This window comes from Cnephaeus nilssonii (assembly GCF_951640355.1).
Source record: "Cnephaeus nilssonii genome assembly, chromosome: 6".
Taxonomy (NCBI): domain Eukaryota; kingdom Metazoa; phylum Chordata; class Mammalia; order Chiroptera; family Vespertilionidae; genus Cnephaeus; species Cnephaeus nilssonii.
The window spans coordinates 54,224,047-54,239,440 of record NC_137077.1 but is presented as its reverse complement, the minus strand read 5'-3'; the positions used below and the strand labels follow the sequence as shown (position 1 = coordinate 54,239,440).

The 15,394-nt window shown below is 53.0% G+C and overlaps 1 protein-coding gene across 2 annotated transcripts; it reads right to left on the bottom strand.

The window, feature by feature from the left end:
- Nucleotides 1–106: 106 nt before the first annotated feature.
- Nucleotides 107–6,075, bottom strand: NAB2 (NGFI-A binding protein 2). 2 transcript variants are annotated; one of them, XM_079775639.1, is made up of 7 exons: nucleotides 5,673–6,069; nucleotides 3,357–4,230; nucleotides 2,778–2,911; nucleotides 2,397–2,448; nucleotides 2,170–2,302; nucleotides 1,766–1,957; nucleotides 107–762 (listed from the first exon to the last, which is right to left on the bottom strand). In XM_079775639.1, the coding sequence occupies exons 1-7, from the start codon at nucleotides 5,753–5,755 to the stop codon at nucleotides 653–655; spliced, it is 1,578 nt and encodes a 525-aa protein (XP_079631765.1). In that variant the 5' UTR covers nucleotides 5,756–6,069; the 3' UTR covers nucleotides 107–652. The 2 variants fall into 2 exon arrangements, with proteins under 2 accessions (XP_079631765.1, XP_079631766.1); XM_079775640.1 differs by lacking the exon at nucleotides 1,766–1,957 and having other exon boundaries at nucleotides 5,673–6,075.
- Nucleotides 6,076–15,394: the final 9,319 nt, after the last annotated feature.

Sequence of the window (15,394 nt, the reverse complement as noted above, 5' to 3'; positions counted from 1 at the left end):
GGAGACACTGAGTCCAACCCAGGCCTCCCGTGGGGGCTGATGAAGGGGACCCCACATCCACCCCCCCACCCCACCCCCCGAGAGGGCAGGGCAGGAGGAAAAGAATTGCTGGGACTTGGGGGAAAAGATGGGCATGAGTGGGTGAACTGCAGCACTTGTTAAATTAAAGAAACAAACTAGAAGCACAAAAATGGGGGAGCAGAGGGGAGGAAGAGCAGGTCCAGTGTTCTCCGGCCCCCATTTCTGGGGGGAAACGTTTCCGTTTTTAGCTGCTGGACCTTCCCAGGGAAGTTCCCCTTTCCCCCATATCCAAACCGAGTCCGACTGACTGCTCACACCACTGGTTCAAACTAGAGAGAATGGGAGTGTGTTGTGTGAGGGGAGAACCCCAGATGCCCTGGAGGCAGAGTCCTTGCCCCCGCGCTGTGGGCAAGGGTGAGGGGCAGAACGCGCCCTCTTTGTGTCCTCTTGCCAGGCCCCTGCTCGTTATTGCTTGAAGCCCCATAGTTTTATGCCCATGGAGCAAGTGGGGAGGCAGGAGAAGGGCAGCGGAAGGATCCAGAGTTGTGACTAGAGACCAGGGATGGAGAGTGTAGGGATGTGTGGGAGCCAGAAATCCCCGGGCCTGGGTGAGAGGGTACCAGTCCATCCCTCACTGCCGGCTGGCCTCAGCCTCCACTTTCACGCTGCTTCTGCGACCTTCCACCAGAGCTGGATGGGGTCCTGGGGCAGGGCACCGGTCCAGGAGCCCTTCCTCGAACTCTGCAGGGAGAAGGGGTAGGTTAGGAGACCGGGGGGTGGGCACTGAAGAGAGAGGCGGTTGAGAAGAGAGGCAGGGCTAGAGAAGGCTGCAAAGAGGAGCTTGATGGACTGCGTCACTGACTCCTGCCCCCCGTGTGTATGTGGAGGGCTCCATATCCAAGTGTGTGCGCCCCCTCCTCTTTCTGGCTGTGTGTAGCTCTCTGTCTCTGTATGTATGTCTCTCTTTCTCTGTCTCTCCCGCCTCTGCGCTGCTGGAATTTCTGGTTCTGTCAGGAGCTGTGGGGGTGGCTTGGCTCTGACCTCTCCCCCTCCCCCTTCCTAGGCTCTGCCGCCCCCACTCGTCTCTGGCCCCCTCCCAGGCCCTGCCCACCCACCCATGCCCCCCAAGTTTCTTAGAAGCCACGTGTGGGGGAGGGGGGACAGGAAGCCAGGCTCCCAGCTCCTCCTCCAAGAAAAGCCCCCCTTCCAGTCCCTGCCCCCACTTCCCACCCACACACAGTTTAAAAATACCAAGCTAGGGTTGGTGGCTTTGTCTGCTGCGTCACTCCCAGCCCAGCCGCTGCCTGGCCCTTTGCTGGCCTAGTCCCCTCCCCCCATCCAAACACAAAGCATCCCCCCACCTTTAGGCTCTTCCACTTTCAGGCTGGGCAGCCCCATCCCAAAAGCTAGTGTGCTCCACCCTCCTACACTGGTGGAAGTTCTCTCCAAGCTTTCCTTTCCTGGTGACCCTCCTCCTGCTCCCCTTCATCTCCCATTCTGTCTCCCTGCTCACCCCAACCCCCTTTCACAGGTCTCTGTTAGGGTCAGACTCTCCCCAGTAGGAACAGTCCTGCAGGGTCCTCCTCTTCTTAACCCAAGGCCTGTTGGCTGGAGCCCGACCCTCCGACTTGCTGCCCTCTCTGGCCACTGTACCCTTCCTCCCACCTGGCCCCAGGGCCCCAGGATTGCTAAGGGGGGCCTGGGAGGCGGGGGTGCTCGGGGACAGCACTGCTGGCTGCCTCACCTGCGAGAGGCGGCTTTGCAGGCACACAGGGGCTGAGGCGGCCCACGCGGTCATGGGAGACGAGGCGGGCTAGCCGCAGCCCCTCATCCATCAGTGTCTGCTGCAGGATGTGGCGGCTCCACAGCCCATGGGCTGGCAATGCCAGCGGCAGGTCAGCAGGGGGCGGCGTCAGCCTTGGGCATGACCCCACAGCTGTGGGCATGGGCACTGGTCAGGTAAGGGACTACAGTCAACAGAACCCCCACCCTCAACCACAAAGCCAAACCCATAGATCTAGGCCCTTCTGCCCCCATCCAGCCAGGCCTTCCAACCCTGTCCCAGGCAGTTGCCTCCTGGCTCTCTCCCGCCACACCTTCCCCGCCCCGCCCCGCCCAGAGGAGAGAAGGGCTCCGATGTGCACTCACCCTGCAAGTGTCCATCCAGACTCTCCCCGGACAGGCTGGCGCTGTCTTCTTCCAGGCTGGGGCGGTATGGGGGTGCATAGGATTCAGGGCCTGGGGGAGGCTGCTGGATTTCAGAGTGACTTTGCTCTCCAACCTGCGTATGCCCCCAATGGGGAAATGAGGATCTGGCAAAGGAGGTTTTAGGGAAAGACTGTTCTAACCCCCTACATGCACCCTGGCAAACCTACCTCCTGTTTCAGCTTCTTCAGTGGTGGGCCCCCCAGTTCTTCAGGGTGGAGCCTGTAAGGATGGAGGAATAAGGAGGGTGAGGCTGGGGAGGGACACATGATGGGCTGGGCACAGAATCTGGTGAGGGGCATGCATTTTTTTCAAAATCCTGGGAAGAAGCTGGCTGAGCAAGAGTCCCCAGCTCAGGCACTACTGTTTTGGGGGTTAGAGGGGACCTGAGATGGATGGGAGGGGTCAGACCTCACACAAGTGGACTTCGTCAAGGCAGGACATGCAGGTTGGTGGCAAGCAGGCCTGGAGGCACCTCAGTGGAGGTGAGGGCGTGACCCAGCTCCCTGGCAGAATTCTAATCCAGGAAGAACCTGGAGAAGGGGTCTCACCTGGAACCCTTCAAGGAGGACAGGTAGGTGCTCTCTCGGGCCACTTGGCGTGATAAGGAGAAGAGTTCCACCCTCCGCAATAAGAGCGAGTTGTCCCTCATGCAGAACTGGGCAGCGGCCTCATTGATGGTCAGCTGTGGAGAGGACCACCAGAGCGGTCAGAATCCCGACTCCCCACTGTCTCGCCCAGACATCCCCACATCCCTTCGTCATCAGACAGATGAGGCCCACCCATCAGATTCTTGCTTGGGTTTTGACATTATCCAAGCGTTTCCTGAGGGAAGAAGACAGAGGTCAGCACCCACAGATTCCTAGGAATGCCCAAGGCCTCTTCCACTCCTGTGGGGACGTGAGCGGCATGAAGTTGGACAGCGGGCCTCTCACCTGTGCCTCTGTTTTCCCCTCAGTTGAGGAGGGAAGCACTGCAGGAGCTGGAATTGGGATGGAGGAGAGGGGATCGGGGCCTGGAGTCTTGGTCAAAGGGCAATGAAACAAGACTTGAGGGATGTGAGGATTCCCAGGGGTGAGCAGGTGGAGGCCTGGGAGCCAAGAGCAATCTCGGAAGACTGGGGTCCTCACCTCATGCAGGCTAAGCTGCTTGCCCTCCCGGCGCTTAGAGTCAAAGCGGCCATAGATGATGCTGTATTTGCGGATCTCCTCCTCCTTCTGGCTGTCATTATCATCCATCTCAAAGATGTGCCCCACGCTCCGTGCCAGCTTCTTGTTCAGCTTTAGCAAGGATGTCACCTCCCCAGCATCCCCCCTCGGGAAGCTCCGGAAGATCCTCTCCACACTCTCCACCACCATGCGGACCATCTCTGGCTCCAGTCTATCAGGAGCACCTCCAGCCCCCGGGGCTGCCAAACCTCCAGCCCCTATTCCCTCAGGGACTCCTCCCCCCGCAGGTGGGGAAAAGGGGGGTGAACCAGCCTCCTCTTCTCCTCCCGCCCCAACATCAGACTCTGGAGTGCTCCGGCCTGGCCAAATTCGGGCATCTCCTGCCCCAGGTCCCCCAGGCACTGGTGACAGCTTCTCTCCAAGTTCAAGGGGACTCTTGGGGCTAAAACTTCGAGCACTGCCAGCCTTTTCCCCGGGGCTGCCATGACCGTTGCTCATGCTCCCTTTCCGGGTGCCCGCAGTCTCAGAGATCTTGAAAAGCGGAATGCTGGAGACGGGCACAGCAGGCACTGGCTGGCTAAAGAGCCCTGGATTGGTGGCCCACTCTCTCAGCGCCTTCTGCAGGCGTCGGACATGGAGAGGCTTGGTGGCCATGCCCACAAGTGCCATGATCTCCAGGAACTCCTCCTCACCCGCTTCGCACAGTTGTTGCACGTCGTCCCCTCCCTGCTGGATGAAGGTCTCATAGTAGGAAAGGAGGTTGGCGCGCTGCAGGACCCGGTACAGCTGCAGCTCCCCTAGTGTCCGCGGCAGTGCCATGGCTCGGGCACTAGGCCTGAGAAGGAGGCACACAAGAGAAAGAGGGGGACAGTCAGTGCAAGTGCCCCCGCTTGGTACCAGCCCACACTCACAATTGTCCTCTCACTCCTGCCTGCGTCTCTTCCTCTCTCGCTTTTGAATGCTCTCCCTGACCAGTACCCAGGCCTGGGCACAGACCATGAGGATCAGGCACTGCTCAGAAGTATAGACATGTCAGTGCCATCCCAGACAAGCCAGAAGTACCAAAGCCAGCTCAGTCTCTGCAGAAGTCAAAGGCTCTTAGTCCCCATCCTCAGCTTTTGCCTTTCTGGTCTGGGACATGGAGACCTTGAGCCAAGAGGCTAGCTAGCACATCCTGGGATGCCTAGACATACCTCTCTTCCGGAACACGGTCCCTACCTTCCACCCTAAGCACTAGCAGTCTCACCATTACTCAAGGAGACATCCTGCACGGAGGTGAATATAGGATGGCCCCTTGCGGCCAATAGTGGACACCTGGGACCACTGCTGGCAGGCTTCACTCCCTGGTGGCATCCTGCCTATGGCTGAGAGCGAGGTGTGGCCCCTCCCATGTCCTTTCCCACTCTGTGAGCCAGGTGCACCCCTGCTCTGCTACCCGACCTTCCCTACCATTTAGGCATTCTTAGCACACTCTTGCTCTCTGCCCTCAGGATGGTCGCTTTCCTCCAGACTGCCCAGCACCCCCAGGAGACCCCTCTCCCAGCAGTGACCTTCCACACCTGCTCAGTAGGTAGGCCTTTCCCTTCAACTCAGCCGCAGGGAGGGGAGGAACGCCTCAATTGTTCTGCTCTGGGCCTGTTCCGCCCACACACACTCCCACAGTGGTAGCGTCTGTGGGCGAAAATTGCCTAGGGGCTCCCGCCTACCCTCTCCCTCATTTTCCACCCACATCTCAAGTGGAGAGGGGGAGCGGCTCAAGGCCTCTTGAGGGAGGGGTTGCATGCTGGAAACTCTTCTCCCCACATTGTAATTAGAGGTACAGAAACGGGACCCCTAAGACATCCCCTGCTTCTCCACTGCCTAGTTGATGCTCTCTTGACTTCTCCCGACCCCGACCCCGGGTCCTCCCGCCCCGTGCCAAGGACAGACCGAGCCAGCTGAGCGACCCCCTCAACCCCCCCACTCCCGCCGCATTGTTGCCAGCTAAAGCTCCAGGGCTTCCCCTGGAGCTTGGGGGCCCCCCACATTCTTTGCAGGGGGCTCACAAGCCAGGTCATGCCCACAAAGTAGAAGGTGGGATGGAGAGTTTGAATATATTCTTTCATATCCAGATTCATCAGATCCCAGGGCCCCCCTAATTCCATCAGTCTCCACCCCCCAACCCTTATCTCTCTTCCCCTCGACACCCCCCCGCCCCAGATCTCCGCCCTCCAGACCCCTTTCCAGAGTCCAGCTCCACCCAACCCCACTCCCTGCCGCTTCCCTTTGCCCACTAACTTGAGTCTGGGCTGCGGGGTCCGGCGGGCGCTGTCCCCTCCGCCCGGCGGCTGCTCGGTGGCGGGGGAGGGCGCTCTGTGCATGGACGGCCGGAGACCACCAAGGGCTGCCCCTCTCGGTGTCCGGCGCCCGGCGCCTGATGCGCGCTGCGATGTTCCCGGCTTGGGAGGCCGTGTCCGCCGCTGTCCGGGCTGCGTCCCTCCCTCCACGTCTCCTCTCCGAGCCTCCGCGACTCAGTCTGTGCCTCTGCCCCCCACCCCCCTCCCCGGCTGCGCTCGCCGCCTCTCCGCGCCTCCGCCCCCGCAGGACGCACGGGGAGCGAGGCCCGGCGCGGCGCTGGCTGCCGGGCGGGCGGAGGGCGTGGGTAGAGCCGGGGGCGGAGGCCGGGGGCGGGGGGCGGGCGCCGGGGCTTCAGGGCCCGCGGTGAAGACGCCGCGGTGGAGAGACTGAGAGAGGCGGAGACTTGGGGGGGGGGGAGGGGACGGGACGGGGTGTGGAGCTGGAGGCGGGGGCGTAGACTCAAAGCCCAGGCGCCAAAGTGGGGACTGGGGTGACCGAGGCCAGGGAGGGGAAGGCGGGCTTGGGGACCCAGAGGGCGGGGCGAGGTCGCTCCTTGCCGCCCACGCCGGATGCACTGCCAGCCCTCTCCGCGCCCACGTACCCACGTGAGCGCCCAGCCGGCGACATTCCTCTTTCCCCGCCACCCCTACCCTCCGTGCGGAGAGCGGAGTTTCACAACCACGCGCAGGTCCACAAAGACGCCGGGAAGCGCGCCGAGCGCCTGAACAGCCCCGCGGAGCCCGCTGCCCGCACGCAGGCCTCGGGGCGGCGGACCTGTGAATGTTAGCAGTGAGCCGAGAAAGTTGGCGGCTTCTCGGAGGGTCCGCCTCTGTGTGTGCATGTGGCTCACGTTTATGGCAGGGCGCGCTGATGGCAGGTCTGTGAGCGCGGGGCTCTGCAGGAACCCCTTAGGTACCCCAGCGCTCTTCTCCAACCCCGAAAGGAGTACTTGGGAGAGGCCGCTGGGACACTCGGGCCTCCACCATCCCAGCCTCCAGTCCATGCTGAAGTTTGGGGAACAGGCATGGGCGGGTTATGGCAGAAGCTACCACTTAGACGCGTTTATTGGACGCGCTGGGTTTTGTTAGCGCGTAGGTCAGGCAGGGATGGGAGGAGTACCCCGCCTTTCTCCACTCGTCGCACCCTGTTTGCTGAGGATGGGAACCTACTCCTGGGGAATTCTGTGTGGCAGAGCTGGGATGTGGGGACGTCTTATCAGGGGACTGCCTGGGAGAGGCTAGGTGAAGATGGCCAGGCGGCCAGGAGAGAACCACGTGGCTCCCTACCAGGAGCCTACCCCCCCTTCACAACCCACCACCCCTCCCCCACTTTATTTCTCCTAGCCCCATCTGGTTCCCATTACACTCCCGCCCACGGCTGGGGGAGGGGGGGGCAGATGGACAGGCGGGGACTCTCAGCGCCTGGCCCTGCGGCTCTAGGCCCCGAGGAAATGAAGGGGGGGAGCAGAAGGGGGGAAGCGGGATGCAAATAGACTAGCCAGAGGCAAAGTTCCCCCAAGTCCGAAACCTCAGCCCCGCCCCACCATTCCGCACTTCTGAGTGGCCCGCAGGGCGTGGGCGGCATGGGCGGCAGGCTGGTTCTACATTCGGGCTTGGCCGGAGAACCTTGGCCTCCGCTGGGGGCAAGAGAGGAGGGGTGCATCAGTGGGATGGGGAGGGTTTCAGTAGCTAAGGTTCTTTTCCCCATCCCATTAAGCCCCAAACACAGTGGGTGGGGGATGACAGGACCGAGCTGAGTCCCATCTCCCATCCCGCGACTGGAGGGGCACACCCCAACCCCTCTGATGTGTGGGTGCCCCTCCCCCACTCCTCTTTACTTATTTTGGAGCCTGGGCTGCCAGCCACTGGCCGCGGGTTCCACGTGCCTCCTCCTTCCCGCTGCCCACGCTCCCCGTGACGCACATCCTCCGCCCACGCAGCCTCTGCTGGAGGCGCCCCCTCCCACCTGCCCTCTTGGGGTGGCGCTGAGCCCCCGGATCCGGAGGGAGACGCAGGACCCGGGAAGAGGGCGGAGTAGGGTGTGAAGCGAGGGGCAGTTACCAGCTGGGCGCCCCAGGAAAGAGGAGCCGGTTCCACTCTCCGGTCCTGGGGCGGGTACTCGGCCGCTGAGGAAGGAGGAGAGAAAAATCCGCGGACCAGGACTGCCCCCTCCCTTAGGGGACTCTGAAGGGGTCTGTCTGGGTGTGAGAGTGAAACTCTTGAGCGATGTATCTTTGTTTCTCAGGGTTGTCTTGAGGATCAAATGAGAAGACGTGTATAAAAACTTTGTAAATTGTAAAATCCTAAGGAAATTTAAGGTGCTTTTGCCAGTTTGTGTCTCTGTACCTGAGGTTGTGTATTTATGTGTTTCTTTACACCTACTTGTGTATCCGTGTCTCTGTCTCTCTAGGTTTGTGTGTGAGCCCCTAGGTGTGGATTTAAAAATATGCTCGTTAAAAAAAACCATTGACTTGTCAAACTCCGCCAGAGGCCAGGCAGCCAGAGCTGCTGAGATGTCTGTTCTGCGCTTCCCTCCCACTCGTACCACCCCCCACACCCCTCCTACTCCCTTCCGTTGAGAACAAGGAATTTCCAGTCTTTAGGAAAAGGAGAGGCAGAAAGGCTTAGACTCTGAGAAACAAGAAAAACAAAGATAAGGGGCAGGGAGTAGGGGAGATGACAAAAAGGGGTAGGGCAAATACAGGATCTTCATTTCTTTTTCTCTTATGGGCCCAATTTCCCCAGGGTGGCTCAGGACCACTTCCCTACCTGACTCACCTGCTCTCCCCACCCCTACCTCAGAGTTCTCAGAGGCATGCAGAGCTTCGGATTATCCCATTTAATCAATTGACTTACTGTCTATAAATAACTTAATAAATAATTGGCTAATTAATTACCTGTCAACACTGGACTCTTCCAGGAAGGAAAACAGTATCATCAGTCCCAGTTTTCCCCAAGAAAAGGAAAGAAGATTGCGAAGAGAGTGTGTAAAAGAGGAGGAAATTTTGAACCAGAAGGACTCATTCCTAGGCACCTATAGATTTTCATCTAGTGGATTGCACTGCTCACTCTCTCCCTGTCCCCCATTTTCACCAGGCAAAAGCAAGCTCGCTCAGCAAGGTCTGGTTCAAATGTCACCTTCCTGGACCCTTTCCTTTTTGTACCCACTCTAGGCAGAATTAATTCCTCCCATCTCTCTGGCCTCAACTGTACACAATTAAATTACACTGAGTGGCCAGATTATTATGATCTCTGAACGAACAATAATCTGGCCACTCAGTACACACATATATATTAGAGGCCCGGTGCATGAATTTGTGCATGGGTGGGGTCCGGCCAGCCTGACCAGGGGGAGGGGACATGGGCGGTTGGCCGGCCTGCCTGCTGGTCGAACTCCTGGTCGAGGGGACAATTTGCATATTAGCCTTTTATTATATAGGGTATACAATGAGTGGCCAGATTATTATTATTTTTAAAAATATATATATTTTATTGATTTTTTACAGAGAGGAAGGGAGAGGGATAGAGAGTTAGAAACATCGATCAGCTGCCTCCTGCACACCTCCCACTGGGGATGTGCCCGCAGCCAAGGTCCGTGCTCTTGACCGGAGTCGAACCCGGGACCTTTCAGTCCCCAGGCCGACGCTCTATCCACTGAGCCAAACCAGTTTCGGCGTGGCCAGATTATTATGCGTTCAGAGATCATAATAATCTGGCCACTCAGTGTATAGTTGCTTGTTTCACCCTCAGCCTAGGACACCGCCTGGGTAAGTCTGATATCTGGTGGGCCCTCTGAAATGAATGAGTTGATGATGCTATTTCCAGGCCTGAGCAACTTTGTAAAGGGCAATAGACACAGATTTTACTTCAAAAGGAGCTGAACCTGGACAAAACTATTTTAAGTGGAAATACTTGTTTTTCGTGCGTGTCTCCTTCCTTCTTTAAGTTTCCAGTGAATCTCACAACTTTGGCTCTTTGTTCTTCTAAAATGTTCACTATTCTGGTAAATTAATGCATGTCCAGGTGCTAAAGATTTGGTTGAAATCCTTGCTAGTAATAGAAAAACATAAACATAAAGCAATGATCCTCCTTTTTTCCTCTTTCAGTAACATATTAGAATTATAGTCTAAGGAATGTTGTCCTTCAATTTAGTCATCTTACAAGAGATGCATCACTCCTCCAGAGACAAAGTAACTGCCTTTAAAGAGCTCATAGACTAATAGGGGAGATAGATATTTAAACAAATAATTACAACATAGTGCTATAATAGCGGTATAAACAGTGACAGAAGGATAGGGGGCAAGTGACCTATTCTGCCTGGGGTTGTGAGGGACAAATCCAAAGGAGGAGGTGATGATGCAGCCTAGGATTTTGGTTTCAGGAATAGGAGATTTCCAGGATAAAGAAATGATCAAGTCACCCTAGCTGGTTTGGCTCAATGGATAGAGCGTCGGCCTGCAAACTGAAGGGTCCCAGGTTTGATTCCGGCCAAGGGCACATGCCTGGGTTGCGGGCTTGATCCCCAGTAGGGGGCGTGCAGGAGGCCGCCAATCAATGATTCGCTCTCATCATTGATGTTTCTATCTATCCCTCTTACTTCCTCTCTAAAATAATAAAATATATATATTTTTAAATAAAATAAAAAGCCCTAGCCGGTTTGACTCAGTGGATAGAGCATCAGCCTGCGAACTGAAAGGTTCCAGGTTCGATTCTGGTCAAGGGCACATGCCCTGGGTTGTAGACTCGATCCCCAGTAGGGGGCGTGCAGGAGGCAGCTGATCCATGATTCTCTCTCATCATTGATGTTTCTATCTCTCCCTTTCCCTTCCTCTCTGAAATCAATAAAAAAAATAAAAATAAAATGATCAAGTCAGAGAGAGCAGAATGTACACTTACATGGATGTATGAAATAGAATGATATGTTTGAGAAACTAGAAATTGTTCACTGTTGCTGGGTGGGGATGGTGGTGGTAAAAAAGGAGCCCAGGGAGGTGTACAAGGCTATTTCATTAAGATGAGAGACTAGGGCCCTGGCTCAGTGGTAACTGCCCCCAAGGATCCGTGGGTTCAATTCCTGGTCAAGGGTACCTGGATTTCAGGTTAGTTCTCCACCTGGTCTGGGTGCCTGGAGGCAACCAATTGATATGTCTCTCTCACATTGATGTTTTTGTCTCTCTCTCGCTCTCCCTCCCTCCCTCCCTCTCTAAAAATCAATTGAAAAAATATCCTCTGGTGAGGATTAACAACAAACAACAACAAAAATTACAGACTAGGGCTTCTCGAACTATAGTAAAGGGCCAATTAAAAAAAAATTCCAGTCTGTTATCCGCTACTTCTATAAAATACACAAAAGGTAAAATAAAATCCCCATTTTTATTAGCCTCAATAAATATAAAATTTCTCTCAAATTGCTGTAAAAGTTTCTAAAGGCTTACATTTAATTTCTGAAATTTTTTTCATTGCAAATTGGTAACAAACTCTGAATAGCACTGCCATAGTTGTTTCTTTAGATCTATGTTTTGAATCATACTAAGGGCCCTGGACTTGATCACAGAAGATACCGTGGAACCATAAAGATTTTGTCATATGGGAGTGACAAGGTCAGATCTGCATTTAGGAGTAGGGTGGAAAAAGGGTTTTATGGCTTCAAAAACATGAGAGGCCAGCTTACAGGAAATTAAGTGTGAGAAATCGAAAGGTGCTGGACTAAATCACTGGCATGAGATAGAGAGGAAAGAACAGACTTCAAAAGATTCAAATTAATAAGACCTGGTGATTGAGTGGCTAAGGGGTTGGGGAAAGAGAAGAAGGGTTAGGGTGACTCTTGAGCTTCTAGCTTGGGTGATGGAGTAAATAGAATAGAGTGCTCCTTCCCAAAACTTTGGGAATTGTCTTCATCAAATACCATTTGCAATACTTTTCCTAAATTAAAAAAAAAATGATGAAAACCAAGTTTTTCATAACTCATTTGATGACAAACCCTAATTTGTTATCTGAACTTATTTTGTGGCAGACCTGACCTAAACTTACACTAGATAATTTATAGTTTTGCTTATCACACAGGTTTATCCCAGTGTGCTATTCATATATCTCATTGCAGACATACAAATTTGTTCAATTACAGGGTACTGTCCCAGACCCCATTGGGATTGTTGCACTATATTATGTATGCACCATATTACCTTTCTAAAGTTCAAAAAAAATTCTGAAACACATTTGCTATCCAGATTTCCCAACCCATTTACTCATCAATCTTGGCTTGAGTTCTTTTGGTTATTTGCATAAATCAGATCCACCTGCAGATAATGAATATTCATTGCAATGTATGCTATACACTCTGAAAATGATTCTCAAAGTTTTGAACAGTGTCCTCATTATTAAAACAATGCCAAAAACATCTTGAGTAATTATTGTGAAGTGACAGACAGAATTCATTTGGATGGTCAGGTGTGAAGTATTTATGGATAACCAGTCATTTTTATATTTTAGCAGTCAGTTGCTGGAATTAGTTCCCAAACCTGGACTTAGTCCCCTGGTTCTCTGGCGTTTAGTCAAAACTAAAGTGTGAGCTCTGAATAATGAGAATTTGGGGCCTGGTAGGAAATGAAATGTGTGTGTGTGTGTGTGTGTGTGTGTGTATGTGTGTGTGTGTGTGTATATACACAAGTTTTTTTTAAAGTTTTAGGGTCACAAAAAAAATTGAGAAGATAGTCCAGGGAGTTTCCATGTACCCCATATCCAGTTTCCACTATTATAATTATACTAGAGGCCCAGTGCATGAAATTCGTGCACGGGGGTGGGGGGGTGGGGGTGGGGGGGTGTCCCTCAGTCCAGTCTGCACCCTTTCCAATCTGGGACCCCTCGAGAGATGTCCGACTGCCTGTCCGGTGGGATCGGGCCTAAACAGGCAGTCAGACATCCCTTTCACAATCCAGGACTGCTGGCTTCCAACTGCTCACCTGCCTGCCTGATTGCTTCTGCCTGCCAGCTTGATCACCCCCTAACCACTCCCCAGCTAGCCTGATTGATGCCTAACTGCTTTCCTTCTGGCCCAGTTGTCCCCAACTGCCCTCCCCTGCTGGCCCGGTCACCCCTAACTGCACTCCTTTGCCAGCCTGGTCCCCCCCAACTGCCCTCCCCTGCTGGTCTGGTCCCCCCCAACTGCCCTTCCCTACTGGCCTGGTCCCCCCCCAACTGCCTTCCCCTGCATGCCTCTCCCCACCAACTGCCCTCCCCTGCAGGCCTGGTCCCCCCACCAACTGCCCTCCCCTGCAGGCCTGGTCCCCTCCAACTGCCATCCCCTGCAGGCCTGGTCATCCCTAACTGCCCTCCCCTGCTGGTCTGATCGCCCACAACTGCCCTCCCCTGCTGGCAATCTTGTGGCGGCCATCTTGTGTCCACATGGGGGCGGCCATCTTGTGTTAGAGTGACAGTCAATTTGCATGTTACCCTTTTATTAGATAGGATTAGTATCGGTACATTTGCCACTATTAATGAATCAGTGTTGATATATTGTCATTAACTAAAAATTGGTAGTTTATTCAGATTTCCTTAGTTTCTATGTAATTTTTTTTTCTGTTCCAGGATCCCATACATGATACCATATTAGATTTGGTTCTCATGTCTCAGGCTCCTCTTGGCTGTTCAGACTTTCCTTGTTTTTGATGACTTGACAGTTTTGAGGAGTATTTGTAGGATGCCTCTCTATTGGAATTTGTTTAATGTTTTTCTCATGATTATATTAGTTTTATGGGTTTGAGGGGGGAAAACTGCAGAGATAAAAATGCCATTTTTATCACATGCTATCAAGGATACTAATATCAATGTGATTTATTATTGTTGATATTGACCTCTCTAGGTCAGCCAAGGGACTGTGTGTATGAGACATAGGGTGACCATTGTCTCAGGGGTGGCCTAGACTTTCTTTATGAGGGTAAAATTTCTTCTCTTGCCCATGGCTCAGTCCCATATTGACTTTTTAAATATTCCTCGTTTCTGAAAGCTTGAACAAACCCCAGCAGTTACCTCCTTCCCTGAGTTTCTCTCCTATTAATTAGGTTCTATCATCTTTAGTGTTCCTACTCACCACCACCACTATCAGCTCCTCTTAAAAAAAAAATGCTTTGCTCTGGCCAGTGTGGTTCAGTTGGTTGGTCATCATCCCATGCTCTGAAAGGTTGCTTGTTTGATTTCTGGTCAGGGCATATGCCAGGTTTTGGGCTCGAACCCGGTAAGGGTGTGCAGGAGGCAGCCAGTGAATTGATGATCAATGTTCTGCTCTCATATCGATGTTTATTTCTCTCTCCCTTCCTTTCTGTCTAAAAATCAATAAAAATATTTTAAAATAAGATGCTTCAATTTCTACTAACATTTACTGAACACCTGTTATGTACACTCTGCTAGGCCCACACTGTGTGAAATCATTTAATGGGAAGCAGCTTGATGCATGGAAAGAACTCAGGCTTTGTAGTGTTAACACGTGGGTTGGAAACACAGTCCAGCCCAACTAACTGTGCAATCTTGGGCAGGTTCTTTTGCGTCTCTTAGCCTTGGCTTCTTTTTCTTTTTAAAAATTTCTTATTGATTTGAGAGAGAGAAGGAGGCAGGGAGGGAGAGAGGAATATCGATTTGCTGTTCCACTTAGTTATGCATTCATTGGTTGATTCTTATATGTGTCCTGACTGGGGGGCATACCTGCAACCTTGGCCTATTAGGAGGATGCTCTAGCCAACTGAGCTACTACCCGTGCCAGGGCTGCCTTGGCTTCTTCTTAAATGGAGATAATATTTGTCTCACAAGATGTGAGGAATAACAAGCTTTCTCTTAATCCACACATTTATTTCACTTCAAAAAATTACCCTAATGACTACATTTTAAAATGCTCATATTTATTCCTATGACACACTGACAACACATTTTTGTGTGTGACTTCTGTTTTAAATAATTTAGGACCTTAGAAAACACAATCATCTTTTATTTTATTTTTTAATATATTTTATTGATTTTTTACAGAGAGGAAGGGAGAGGGACAGAGAGCTAGAAACATCGATGAGAGAGAAACTTCGACCAGCTGCCTCCTGCACACCCCCTACCGGGGACGTGCCCGCAACCAAGGTACATGCCCTTGACCTGAATAGAACCTGGGACCTTCCAAGTCCGCAGGCCGACGTTCTATCCACTGAGCCAAACCGGTTTCGGCAGAAAACACAGTCATCTTTTAAAACTTGCCCCATCAGGCCCCACTGATAAAGATCTCTCAATTATAAGTTTCTCTTAACAAAAAGATCGTGATAAAAAAGAAAGAAAACAGAAGGAACTTGAGACAGTTTCCATGGAAATATCAAGTTCGGTCAAGGAGGCCTCGCCCATTCTGATTTCCTATTGGCTAAGCTTACCATCAATCGCACCAGTTGTAAATAAACTGGAGACGGAAGCATGTTGTTAAGGGGTGGAATCTTCCTGTCGCCATTGCTAAAAACGAATTCTAATAGGCTGAAAGCTGCTGCTCCCGCCCTCTCGCATCAGTTTCTAATAGGCGGGATTATAGGATCGCAGGGGACTGCGAGCTTGAAGCTCCTCCCAGCCAATTGGTTGTTATGGGGCGGGTCTTGTAGGGGATTGGCTGCTGGCCCTGCCTGTTCGGGATTAGTTGCTGGGGAGAGA